Source organism: Micrasema longulum, unplaced genomic scaffold, assembly GCF_059751315.1.
Source record: "Micrasema longulum isolate JH-2025_06_02 unplaced genomic scaffold, ASM5975131v1 h1tg001338l, whole genome shotgun sequence".
NCBI classification, from domain to species: Eukaryota; Metazoa; Arthropoda; class Insecta; order Trichoptera; family Brachycentridae; genus Micrasema; species Micrasema longulum.
Genome location: NW_028278524.1, coordinates 341,245 through 356,199, shown reverse-complemented (window position 1 = coordinate 356,199; position 14,955 = coordinate 341,245). Strand labels below are relative to the sequence as shown.

At 35.0% G+C, this 14,955-nt stretch overlaps 1 protein-coding gene across 3 annotated transcripts in view; it reads left to right on the top strand.

The window, feature by feature from the left end:
- The first annotated feature begins 993 nt into the window (after nucleotides 1–993).
- Nucleotides 994–14,955, top strand: part of LOC148275834 (popeye domain-containing protein 1-like) — a 130,483-nt gene continuing 116,521 nt past the window's right edge. For 2 of the 3 annotated variants that reach the window (XM_088235149.1, XM_088235147.1), the window contains exon 1: nucleotides 1,045–2,010. In XM_088235149.1, coding sequence (XP_088091275.1) covers nucleotides 1,495–2,010 — 516 coding nt within the window. In that variant the 5' untranslated portion in view covers nucleotides 1,045–1,494. Of the gene's footprint in view, nucleotides 2,011–14,955 lie in introns of all 3 variants that reach the window. The other variant, XM_088235150.1, reaches the window with a different exon arrangement.

Sequence of the window (14,955 nt, the reverse complement as noted above, 5' to 3'; positions counted from 1 at the left end):
ATTTATCCAAGGTCCAAATTCCAGTACAATGAATATCCGTATTCCAAGGTGGGTAGCGGCGGTCGTAGAAATGTAGAGTAAAAGCCTGTTGTGAGGTTGAAGAGTGAGCGATTTATTATTTGGTCGTCAGCCCGATTTATACTAGATTTTTCGCCACGTGGGGGATAGCGAGCGCATTTACCCACTCTATCTGTCCTTCTCGTGCCATGAATAAGGACACCCCTCCCCCCCCCCGCTACCTGGTCGCATTTCGGTGGGATACACGCTGCGGTTTACAAACAGATAGAAATAATATGATATTTTAGACAACAATAATATATTTTTCATTTTGTATTTAATATTATATGCTAGACTTTATCGTGGAGACAGTACCTCGCATACACAAACCGATGTCCCTATTTTGTGCACATATTAAGAGCTCTCAATAAGGGCCACTAAGTTTTGCGGCGTTATGTCAGCAACATTATTTATTTATTGACGGCCGTAGCCAATTTGTCCAAAATGTAAAAATACAAAGTTAAGCACAGTAAAGGGAAAGCATAATTTTAATGTTTATGGTTTAACATAATAATCGTAAAGAAAGGTAAATATAAAGATTTGTGATAAAACAGTGAAACACCATTTTAAATGTTAAAAAATATAAGACACATAATAAATTTGCAATTTTTTAATACATATTATGATGTACATGTAGGTACAGTATGCATGTTGTTTACGTTAGCATAAAAAATTTCATTCTTCGAATTAATTTATACTATTACTACCATCACGACATAAATTGTTGGATCCTTTTTGATTTTTATACGTCTTGTCATACGTGCCCTTCGGTTGTATTTGCTTTTGACAGACCAGTCTTGATAAGTAAATTTATTTTCAAATAAACATATGGCTCCTTATTGAAAGCTTTCAATTTAATTTTTAATTCAAGTATTTTTTTTAAAAAATATTTATTTTATGCTTTATTGGAAATTGCCATCAAAAGTTCTTACCCTTGTACTAAAAAAAAAATTAATGATTATGTTACCAAGCCTGTAAAGTGACATTGCGTCTGATTCGAACAGGAGCAACTGGCGGTCTACTGCTGGTTGTCAAATGGAATTGTTGGACTCTAAATACAAATTATCATTATCATGAAATAATATTTACCACCTTTTATAACAATTTTTTTTCGTTTACGTTATTATTTTAATCTTTATTCGTCGAGGCAACGCGCGCGTCGATTGAATGATTTATTGTGCATTTTACGAAATATATTGATTTTGTTTATTTTAATGTGCACCTCTTCGATTGATATTTAAATAGCAGATAAAATTGCGCTAATGTATTCAGGCGCTAGAACTCGGCCTTTAAAAGTCAAAATTATAATGTTTTGACTGCTGTCATGTTAGTCGAAGAAGACAATGTTACGGAATTGTGCGGGTAGAATGTGAGAAGTTAGACGATTGTAATGAGTTAATTATTATTGCGTTTAGAATCACAACATTTAGTGCAGTGATGTTATTTTTAAGTGCCTTATCAGTGGCCATCGGTGATAATGTGACAAGCTCTTACGATGGCTCGTCCACCTTGATATCCAACTTTACGGATTACTCTTCCACCGTGGACTACCTGTCTTCGACAGTCGACATGGGCTTGCTAGACACGCAGACGAACGCCATTCCGCCGATAGAAGACTGGGCCAACTACACGACATCCGATAAGAACTTCATTTCTGCTGTTTTCGGAGTAAATTACTGCTTGCGATGGAAGCAGCCCAATCACATCTATTTCCAGCTGGCCAATGCCTTCTACTTCTTGTCCTACCTCGCGCCCAACGGAATGTACGGCATGCTGTTCTTGCGCTGTACCCTGCTGATCGGTTGTGGTTTTACCGCCTTGTGGGCATGGACGATCGAGTGCTTTTTTGACGCTGTCGTGTGGAACGCTGTCTTTGTGGCGATCAACTTAGTTCACATTTCGGTGCTTCTCTTCTACTTAAGACCTATCAAATTCTCCAAAGAAGTTGAGGAGGTATGTGCACATTTTTATTTACTTTTAGATCAATAATTTTATTGTTTATAAGCAAAAAAAACATACCCACTAAAAATGTCTTACCCCAGGAATGTTTATTCTATCGAAGCCACACAAGTGAATCTGTATTTTTAACCCTTGTGTGGGTGGCTATGGTGTCACTTGACTACGTAGAATAAAGACTTGATATATCTCTTATTTTTTAAATAATGAAGGGATATTTTTCTTTTACAGGCCTAAATGCCCTAAATTTAATGATTAATAAAAAAATCTACTTTGGCAAACAAATTTTTGTCGCAGGAGGCAAAACTAGCAGTTTACAGTGGAGTTCACTAGTGCCAACTCTAATGTATGGAATTAAAATAATTATGAAAGTAGGTTAAATAAAAATGTGTGGTAAAACGATGTATGATATGTGCGACATTGTGTCGAGATCCATGAACTATGTAAGGCTGAGACGTGCGTTATCGACAGAACCAAGAAAGGGGTGCTGCGTTGGTTTGGAATGGACAGTGAAAGAACGGCTAAAAGGATCTACGATGCGGATGTTGATGGATGCTGAAAACGAGAAAGACCGCGAAAGACATGGCACGATCAAGTCCATCAAATACTTGAAGTTGGACATATCAAGAGTAGGAATAACCGGCGTGCATGCATGAGAAGATGTATGAATATAGAGGAAGCGAGGTCTGTGTGCAAAGACAGAGTGATATGGCGTTCTATCCTCTCTGCCTACCCCTACAATGAAACGACGTGATGGTTTGTTTGTTTTAATAAAAAATATATGAAAACTGCATTATTAAATAGTATACATGTATTAATTTTTTGTTGCCTGTAATTCAAATCACTCGTCTTTTGCTTAATGTAATAAGACATAACAGCACCATCTTCAGAGGGAGTTTTTAGCACTGTTTTTTAAGAGTTGAAGATTTTCTAATAAATATTTATTTATTTATTCATTCAAAATTACACTCGTTTACAGATTCATTAACGTATTATGGCTTTTTAGGCTGTGCCCATGTTAAGGCATAATAATTAACAAGAATAAAAAATACACATAAAATAAATTTAATTATAATAACATGTGATGCAATGGAATAAGAATCTTGAAAAAAAAAGTATGAATAATAAAGAATAAAACCATAAAGAATAAAAAAAACAAAATATAATCATATATATAAATATAAGGAAAAGAGGTATGTATGCAAAGACATAGTGATATGTCGTTCCATCTTCTCTGCTTACCCTCAAAGGCGTGATGGTTTGTTTTTGTTTTAAATAATAACTATACAAATTTAGTCACAAACATTATCAATTATAAAAAATAATAGAATCATTGAAATCAATAAAAAATTATACAAAAACATAATTGAAATGATACTTGAGATACGGTTAATAAATTAAGAAATTAAAGTAATAAATAATATGCCAAATAGTTAGGACTAAATTAAATTTAAAAAAGATAGTAATGAAAAAACATCAAAATATTAAGATATATAGGAAGAAAATAAATAAATGGAAGGAAAGCGTATTAGTAATTTTTCACTAGATTTATTTAAGTATAACAGTTAGATATAGATACATTTCCATAATACTTAACTAATAATTTACATAATCTTGATGTATACCTAAATATGAAGAATTACTCTTTACTTTATTCATTATTAAAATAAAATATTGTTAAAAAGTAAGCAATTGCTTATTTCTTTTTTATGCTACTTATAATTACATGTCCGCCTTGTAGTCTAATGGTCAGCGCATTTGGCTACCATGCAAGAGGTCTCGGGTTGATTCCCAGCATGGTTGACATGAAAAATTTATTTAAAAAGATGTTTTACTCGTGAATACTTCATAGTCCCTGAACCGGCACCTGAAACTTAAAATTATACTGCGGTTAGCGTACCAATGAGGAATTGCTATGAAATTACTAGATTATTCATTTTGATTTATAAAAAAAAAGTGCTTGCCGTATTTTACCAGTCTAAAAAATATACTATTCTTCTTCCTCTTGGCTGTATGTCCCATTTGCTTGGGGTCAGCCCTCCTAGTACTCAGTCTACACGTCAGACTAGGAGATTTGTTGTTTTGTTTGTTTTTTACGACCGGTTGCCACCTGACGCCAGGACAGTAACCCCTCTTGCTAACTAGAGCTTAGTATGCTACCATTGACTATTGTTCCTCCGTTGCCATCCTCAACGCAACGTCCTGCCTGATGCCGCTGTTTCCCAACAGCCCACAGCCCGAAGTATGTCCGGGTGGCTTTAGAGAAGATTTTTTTATGTGGGAGTTGCTTTATTATTTATCTTATAATATACAAGGTTTATATTTTAAAAGTGGATTTTTCTGCAATAAAATTTCTTTAAATTTATCTAAACTGTTGGGATCAGGAGGGATATACTAATGTGGGCCAATCAGGAACTTTTCAGCATTTGCTCATGTGGAGAGAAAACCACTCAAAACTCTTCAGAAGAAGCCGGCCTGTTGGCAGTAGTCAACAGGCCTTCCGTTCCACTAGAGGAGTGTTCGGCATTTTGTTCCTTGCTTTGGTTTATTTTACCAATTGCCTGCACTATATTGACCATGTACGATACTACCTCTCGTGTGAGTTCTTTATTACCTATCACCTATCACCGAGGGATGTCGCATAGATCTTCACCCGAGCTTCTGCAACGCGCCTCCAGCTGTTGTCTTTGAAATCTGAAAAAGGGGCAATGCATCAACAGGTGAGGGACATCTTGAAGAGTTTCAATGTCACATGGGCAGCTGTCGATCTCGGAGAGCTTGAAGCGATGCAGGTAGCTCATGAACCCACTATGACCCGTAAGCATCTGGGTGAGCTCGTAGCCAGCATTCTGCATTCTCCTGAAATCATGGGCATTTTAGAAAAGATTTGTCCCCCTTCCGCCCGTTACGCCATACTCATGCACTCCATCTCCGCCATCACAGCCGTTGGGGTATTCACCCTGGGCGAGGGATCGCGTCATACCCCGCAATTTCGGGTCCTCATCCAAACTCAGCCACCTCAACCTTCAATCTACCGAAGCGAAAGGTGCCCACCCCCGCGACGTGGATGCGCTGAATGAGAATTACTCCGGTGAAAACTGAAAAGGTGACTGTCCCTCAGGAGCCGGGTTAATGGTCTCGTTTAGGTATGACAGGCAAATATATGCCAACAAACCATTGACCGAAACCAAGGGCGATATAAGTATTTAGTTTTTTTGGTGAATTATAGATATGTTTATTAAATTTTGGTGAATACTGAAATATAAGAATACACGTTTCCTTAGAAATGTAATTGATGTGTAGATAGGGGTTGTATCTAAACTATATTAATGGAAGAATTGAAGATAATCCTTTAATAATTAATGGACAAGTTAAGTATAAGTAATGCATCTAAAAAGTAGTAAAATGAAGTACTTATCAAGCTATTGACAAATTTATTTTATTCCAGTTGTTGTAAAATAATAATATTTAAAACGGTCTTTTAATAACATCTTCCGTTTGTTTATCTTTATTTTTCGTAATTGGTAAATAATAAGTACTATTTGCATTTTTCTGAGGGAAGTTAGTAAACTTTAAATGATAACACTATTGTTTAAAGTATATCTAAGTATTCAAACTTATTTTTAATTTACTGAAATCAAACATAAACAGTTATATGACAAAGACCATTAAGTAACTTTAGTTGCACATTTTAACACCCAACACCAGTAAACATGTTTTTCAATATACTTACATTTTTATTTTATTTATTCATAAATTGATTATTTATTATTATTTATATAACACTAGAGCATTTTAACATGAATATGGAGTGTGCTCTGGTTAGGTTAGTCTCCATATAATATGGCTCAGCCTGTTCCAAGATGGAATTTTTTGTCTTTGAAATTATAACTACAGTGACCTCTCGGTAATCTAGCAGATATTGTACCAGTAGCTTAATCACAAATAACTATCGACGTGCTTAAAAACATGCTAAGATTTGAGCGATCACAACGAACAATAATGAACATGCTTAAGTTATCGCAGTCATAAGTACAGTTCATTGGCGAAAAATCGGCGTTTACTATAAAAATTAATACAAAATATCGCATTTGCAAAATAGTAAGAAGTATCTATTACAAAAAAGTGAAAATGAAATAACAATTACTACGGCGACTGCTTTTCTTGACATTTGACATGCCAACCGTCGCGCGTCGGCTAAATGCAATGAATAGCACGATAAATAATAAATAAATAAATGAAAATAGTAGTTTTAGAATATTTTCCATATTTACACCGGTGAAATTCAAATATGTGATTGCGCAGCAGGATTAAACGTCGCGAAACGTAACTATTTTGACATTTAATATTAGGTGTTCACGGATGTTCCATTATGATCGCGAATACGATAAACAACCATGGTGAGAAATTGTTATCACGTCGCTTATAAGCATGTCGATAGTTATTTGTGATTGAGCTACTGGGCCCGTATCGCAATGAGAAGTTAGCATTTATCTTCAATTTTATCTACAAAGTAAAATTACGTTTTCTGTTTGTTTTCTGAACATGTTCAATTACAGGTTACCGGCGAAATTACTTCAAATTTTCATACAAATATACGCATTTTCGTACATAAATATCGATTTTACCGATGAAGATAGCGTTTGGAATCGCGGCCCAGACACTAAAATGTTAGAAAATTCGGCCCAATGGAGAGGCGTCAAGTGCGGATCCGTGCCGATTAATATTCTACTCGCAGATATCGAGCTGCTCCTATCTATTATTACCCTTAAGTTGGTAATCGTCGCAAAGTTAAACGTATCGAGTGCCTAATCCACGCCGCTCTACTGCGGATTAAATTACTCAGTAGTCTAGTGGTTGTTACAAATATACGAGTGGTTTCCTGTAAGGGTGAAGTTCTGTACCCAAAACTCGGTCACTAGTTATAAAGGTACCCCTGAGGGCTTTATAACTTGATTAATTTTATCCTGAATACAAAATGACTTATTATACAGGTTGTTCATCAAACCATGTCACATCCGAAACCACGATGATCAGTACGGGCAAGAAGACATATTGGCACATTAAAATATTTTTTTCGAACAAATAAAAAAAAAAAACAAAAAAGCAAATGATTGCTTACTTCTGCAGTGGAGAAACGAGGGGGGAGTCTGATACACCGACAAACGAGCTCCCCTCACTTCTACCCTGCAGAAGTAAGCAACCATTTGTTTTTTTTTATATTTAATTTTTTTAAATTTCCTTTTTTCTAAATATTTTTTTAAATATGCTAATATGTCTTCTTGTCCATGCTGATCATCGTGGTTTCGGATGTGACAGGGTTTAAAGAACACCCTGTATAAGTATAAAATTTTGACATGGGTAATTTGATAACAATTCAAGTCGTACGATTATGAACTGCTCTCGATATGTCCATAAAGCCATATAATGTTACAAATCAGAATCCTATACACGATGACAGCAAGACATGATGTAATCTAGCTCCTATCTGTTACTGAATTAAATTACAATTTTAAACTAGGAACTTGAATCCCAACCGTCAATGCGCTATGTAGCTGCAAGATAAAATACACTTTAGAAAAATACATCTTAAAATTAAGCTATAACATGAATTGGAAAAAATGCCCACAAAGACTACAGCGTCTGAGCGTGGGCTATTCCTTTTTTTAATTATTAAAAAGTTCATAGCACATATATATGGTATGACATGGCCATGAAAAGAAATGAAAAGAAAAATAAAAGAAAAAAAAAATAAAAGAAAAGAAAAGAAAAATAAAAGAAAAACCAAATTAACATATGCTGAAATTACGAAAATATGATTTATTGGCAGTATGCATTTATTTTTAATTTAAATTATTATTATTAAAAATAAAATAAAATGTGTCTATCTGTTCCTTCCATGCTAATCCAAGACCTCAAACCTTCTTTAAACTGTACCAGTGATTTAATGTTTTGTAGTTCCTTGGTTAGAAGATTGAAGGATATTGGACCTACATGTAAGAAGTGCCTCGGTGCGAACTTAGTTCTGCATCCTGGAACTGACAGTACACTATCAGATCTATTACTAATACGATTTAAATTATTACTAAACAATTCCCTATTTAAGTAAACATATTTCAGGCACTGAAATAAATATAACTTTCTCAAACTAAGGAGTCCACTCTCGATTACCGATTACCGACGAAGATACTTTGAATTTTCATACAAATATACACACTTTCGTACATAAATATCGATATTATAATAGTTTACACCGTCTCAGTATATACCGATGAAGATAGCCGTTCATAATCGCGGCCCAAGTTGGTACCTATATGCTTAAAAAAATATTTATAACTCGCAAATTCCGTCGATATCATCATGTATTCGTAAAAGGCCTTAATAAATGAAACAAAAAGTAATTTATTTTTAAAAGTTTGTAACTTATTACAGTTCTTAAACTTGGGGATATTTTATCTGGGTTCCATTTTGCAAGTATGCACTTTGAGTAGTATTCGCTAATTGATATTATAAATTCACAATGCTAATTGTAATTATTCCGTCACAACTTGTTGTAAAAAATATTATGCACGTTGATCACGAGCTTAGTATGTTTTATTTGGAGCTGGCCGCGTCACGGAAGGTCGTAAAACAATCTCCATAAATAATACAAAGTTATTGAAATGCATCCAGAGGCTAAAACAAGCCCTGCTCACACTGCACTGCGTGCTTTATCCAGTTCAAGGAAGTGCATTTTCTTTAGCTGGTAGAAAATTCGGGTCGTGTCGAAACTCAAAGTGACCAACAAAAATTCACTTAACTGAATGTAAGAAACTTATAAGCATACATAATATCTGCACCTTAGAGCTGAAATGCTGGAAGTCACATTTGGTAAATTGTTCAGGAGAGCGGTTTGAAGTTGTAAAACTGTTTCAAATGTATCTCTCGAAGTAAAAACACAATTTATTGCTGTTTTTTTTTTATTTATTTATAGGCTTCTTAAAGAATATTTAAGAAAAAAACATTTAAAATACGGACTATCAATTAACTATGGAACTTCAATGTTTTTTTGTTCTAACCGCCCGGCGCGCGCCCTTATTCCTCCTCGGACTTTAGTATAAAAAGTAATGTGGAATATTTAATGAAAAACAATGTATTTATAAAACTTTCTTCAGGCAAAAGCATTAAATTACGTGCCATTAATTAAAACATTAATTATTTATGAAAATAACAGGTAAATGTAAATTTAATGACATGATATTAATAGCAATAAAACTGTAATTAAAAGTAAACAGTATTTGAAAAAAGACATAGTAAAATAATGAAATTTACGGCAAAAAAATGACATAATGGTTAACCCAGCCGGACCGAAGGGGGGGATTCGAATCCCCCAGAGACCGATTTTAATTCGATAACTCAAGTATTATTAAAGCTATTTGCCGTATATTTTTTGTTATCGTGAAATTAATAGAAAGAGCATTTTCCTGTTTTTGTTTTTAAAATTTGAAATACTTGTTTTTTTTTGTTTTTTTTTAATATTAAAACAAAAAAAGACGTAAATAATACAAGGGTCAATTTCACTTTATGTACATAAGTTTTCGGCAAACTAACAAAAATGAATGAAATACGCGAATGAGTAAAATATGCGTACGCGAAAACATGAATAAATTATTGCACGGTCATAAACACTTCCAAAGTTTTATTCTCCTGACGCCATATACAATAGACACTGGGGTTGTTTGGTCTCCCCGTTCAGATCATGTGTAATTTTTTTATGCTTAGTGGGGGAAAGGTTTAATATGGTTGATTATGACAATAAGACTTAATATTGCGCAAAATCCCTCGCTGTGTCAGAGGAGTTTGTTATAAAAATTGTGGAATTTATTCGGTATCCACTGCTTCCATCCACCTCATTACCAGCAAACCGTTACATTTTGTTGAAAGCAGAGTTTTATTACTGCACTCGGTGTTTTAGAACAAGCTATTTGAGTAGTGGTATACCGGAGGACTCCAATCTTTTTAGCATGAATACAATCTGAATATATGAACAAAATGACATTCATCACTCAATTTTGCAAAAAATGTGACTTTCAGCCTTTCAACTTTAAGGTACAGATATGAAAGTAAAACAGTACTTAATATTTTGAATACTTACTCACTTTATATTGAAATTTATTGCTACAGAGAGGAAAAACATTTTTGAGAGGGGATTATAGAAGTCTAGACATTTACAAGGCTTATTTATTTAATTAAATGTGCGATACAGCACAACTGCCAATGACGGAGTTCAGTGTTTTTTAAAAATATTTTGATCGCATTATCAGCGCTATGATTTTTTTAAGTTTTGTATTTCTAAAATTAATCCGCGTGTGACGTCTCAAGTTCTCTTCCGCTTCTCGGTTAGTTCTCCCGATCAACAACAACAACAACAACAAACCATCACGCCGTTTCCCCGTAGGGGTAGGCAGAGAGGATAGAACGCCATAACACTCTATCTTGGCATACAGACCTCGCTTCCTCTACATTCATACATCTTCTTATGCACGCACGCCGATTATTCCTACTTTTGACATGTCCATCTTCAAGTATTTGATGGACTTGATCGTGCCATGTCTTTCTCGGTCTTACTCGTTTTCTGCATCCATCCACATTTGCATCGTAGATCCTTTTAGTCGTTCTTTCGCTGTCCATTCGCTCTACATGTCCAAACCAACGCAGCACCCCTTTCTTAATTCTGTCGATAATGCATGTCTCAGCCTTACACACTTCACGGATCTCGACATTTGTGCACCTATCATACATCGTTTTACCACACATTCGCCTGAGGGATCGCATTTCGACAGCATTCAACCTACTTTCATCATTATTTTTCCAATTCCATACTTCGCTCCCATACATTAGAGTTGGAACTAGAACTCCGTTGTGAACTGCTAGTTTAGCCTCCTGCGATAAACATTTGTTTGCCAAAGTAGATTTTAGTGCACCGTTCACCCTGTTCCCGGCACTCACCCTCCTTTCAATATCTTTATCGGCCTTTCCGTCCCTAGTAAACATACTTCCCAGGTACACAAATTCTTCTACCTGATTCAGAATATCTCCGTTCACGCTGATCTCACATTTAGTTATATTTTCATCCCTTTCAAAAACCATCACTTTCGATTTATCAACATTCATAAGCAAATCGCTTTTCTTGCATACCTCGTAGACTTTTGTTCTCCCGATCGGTCTGTGAAATCTTCCACGATTTCATTATTGGTTGATTCATATGAACTAGTGACGTCGTTCAAAGTATTTCGTTTTTATTTAAATATTTTTTTCGTACATTTTCAAGAAACTTTGCCGTATAATTTAATGCTCTAATTTAAGCCGCGCGTTAGCAAACATTTTGCGTGTCCAATTTTCCGTAGGGCTGAAGTTCCTCATTACAAAGCGCATATGAAATATCTATCTGATATATATGATTAGTATTTACAAAAACGTATTTAAAAAGAAGTTCGTAATAGATTATAAAGGTACAACAAATAGTTCATGAAAAAACTATAGTAAACAAGGACAACTGTAACATTTAACTGAAACAAAGCGGTAACAATGTGAAGAAATAAAATATCTACAAACATGTTTATAAAGAAATCATTAATATACATTATTTTAATCTTTTCCGATTGTTAATCCTTTTGAAATATTAGCTTCATAAGTCATTAACCCTCGGTGGTGGCGTAGTGAAGCATGTGTCTAACCTGCATGTCGATTTTATATTTTTGCAAATCTACTATGGTGAAGGTGTGTAGTGGTATTTGCATGTTGGTGTAGTGTTGTTGTCCTGACGAAGAGACGGGTTACGTCTCGAAACCGGTAGAGTGGTTTTATACAAATTTTATTAACATAATATTAAAATGTTGGACCACAAAGTTAATGCTTTGAATATTAATAATACATTATTTTATTTTATTGAAATAAACGGCACTTAGTGCCTTTTACATATTAGTTACAAATACAATTAAATATACATACATGTAAGCATAATTATAAGTAATGCAAAGCATTTAAAACAATATAATTAATTAACAAATTAAGAAAGTCTAAAAAAGATAAACTATATAAAAAAAAAAAATATTACCAATTATAGAAGTATCGATAAAAAATGATAATTTGGAATAAGAAATACTTTGAACCAGTTAAAAAAAACTAAGATTTTTTTTTTAATAACATTAAATGATATTTTTTTTATATATAAATGTATTATTATTTGAAACTAATACTTAGGTAAATAGTATATATTTATGAATAAAAATATATAATGATGTAAGAAAAAAATGATGAAGAGAAATATTTTGTACTTATAAATAAATCCAAGAAAAGAAACGGAAAAAGAAAAATAAAATAATAGATTATGATACATAGTTAAAAAGGGAGAGTCTAAAACTGGCAATCCCAGCATGGAAAAGATCCACCTCTCTCGGTAGGCTGTTCAACAGGCCAATCATCCTCATCACTGGCACAATCAAATGTAAATTAGTCTTGCATTCAGAAAGAAAAACTGGTCTGTGTTACCTAGCTCTTAAATAGTAGTCCGTTTTATTTGTCACCTTAATCACGTTCCGTAATAAAGCCTTCGGGGAATTTTTCGATTTTTATCGATTATTGCGTTCAGATGTTATCCTGCTTCACACGAGCGCGGGTGGCGCACTTGATGTTCCGTATCTGATCACGCTGATCACTGATCAGGTGATCGTGTTAATGAAACCGAGGACCGAAAATCCGTGACATTCAAATTAATGCAGTATTAGATCGATAATTATGTATTTACTTTTTAGTGGGAAGAATTAAATATGCATTTTTTTATTTATATAGCATCGCGCTGTTCTCACTGTGGCATGTTGAACAGCACTTATCTAAATTCTCGCTACGCCTTTATGCGGCAGTAATACAGCGGGGAGTTGGAAGGGGGAATGCATGTAAAATGTAAAGAACGAAATCTGGTGTGTGTGGTTCTAGCTGGAAAAAAATCATCAAATGGCAAAAAGCACACGTGCAAACTGACCAATATATCTAAGATTATTCAACTTTACAGCGATAAATTGTAATATTTGCACGGGGGAAAGCACTGTGAATGTACATTATTATTGAAAGAATTCGGCTGAAAAATATTTTTAAAATTTAGATTAATTCTTAACATTATGGAATAGAATCCTCACTTCACTCGTTTACCCTCAATTTTAAAATCAGGAAATATAATATGTCATGTTAGGTTAGTTAGAATGTAAATTTACCTATAAAATTGTATAGTGCCCTTGAGGTGATTTTTCACAAAAATGGAGCTATATAAATAAGACAAATATTTTGGGAATTATAATTATCATCATTTCTTTCCTTTCCGCACCTAATGGTGCATAGGGCACTGCATTGGTACACCAATCGCAGCTTATCTTGACCTTTAAAGATGACCAGTCTTGCGCTTCAGGTACCAGTCCGGGGACTTTGAAATATTCCGGTGTGAAAACACCCTTTTGAATAAATATTTCATATCAATCATGTCGGGAATCGAACCCGAGACCTACCGCATGGTAGGCAAATGCATTGACCACTACACCACGAGGCCGATAATAGCAAATCTATTACTAATTATTATAGTTACTCGCCTATTCAGAGAGTTCATAAACTTGGCAATGAAATGAGCTCTATTGCTGTCTTTTGCGGTTTTTATATAAAAAAAAAAATAAGAAGGGTTTTTATTGAACGTACAATAATTTATTGGGTCATTTAACCATTTTTTATTCTAGTCCTATTATTGTTTTATTTATATATTTTTTTCCATTTGTGTTTTGAAGATCACTTCGCAGTTTACAAAATAATATAAACCTACGTATGTATGCATACATTTTTTGCTGCACTCAGTTAGGCAGACACACACAATCTCGCAGAAATCTATTACCTCAAAAATGTAGTAGCTTATAGAAATTTTTATGCTTATCAACCTTGGAAAATAAATGTTTATCGCAGGAGGCGAAGGAATGTGTGGTAAACTATGTAAAATTGGTGCACAAATTTCGAGATCCGCGCAATTTATAAGATGTAAGACTGGGGATAAGCATTGTCGACAAAATCAAGAATGGAGTTCTGCTTTGGTTTGGATATGTAGATCGAATGGGTGACGAAAGATCCGCTAAAATAATACGATGCTAATTTTGACGGATGCAGAAAACGAGGAAGACCGATAACGACGTGGCATGACCAAATCTAATAAATACTCGATGGACTTGTCAAGAGTCGGCACATCCGGCGCGCGTGCACGTGAAGTTGTATGGATGTAGAGGAAGCGAGGCCTGTACGCAAAGACGGAGTGATGTGACGTTCTGACAGGCGCAAGCGCAGTTGGTTAAGCTAGGGTTTCCTAGGACAGCGGTGCCCGTATCTTAACGGCCGTAGTGAACGGTGATGCGGTGGACAGCCGTCGTAGTGGTGACTAGAGAGTGGTTTTATTTTTTAACGGTGTTATCAACACCATTTTTATAGGAAACCACTCTCTAGTCACCACTACGACGGCTGTCCACCGCATCACCGTTCACTACGGCCGTTAAGATACGGGCACCGATGTCCTAGGAAACCCTAGCTTTAGTCTTAAGCTAGGGTTTCCTAGGACAGCGGTGCCCGTATTTTAACGGCCGTAGTGAACGGTGATGCAGTGGACAGCCGTCGTAAAGGTGATTAGAGAGTGGTTTCCCAGGAAAACGGTGTTAAATGGTGTTGATAACACCGTTTTCCTAGAAAACCACACTCTAGTCACCTTTACGACGGCTGTCCATTGCATCACCGTTCACTACGGCCGTTAAAATACGGGCACCGCTGTCCTAGGAAACCCTAGCTTAACAACTGTGAAACGGGCGTCGCGGGTTTGATTCTCGCCAGTTGCAAGAAAAAAAAACCAAGAAATATTTTTTTCTCATCTGATTTGGGTCTTGTGGT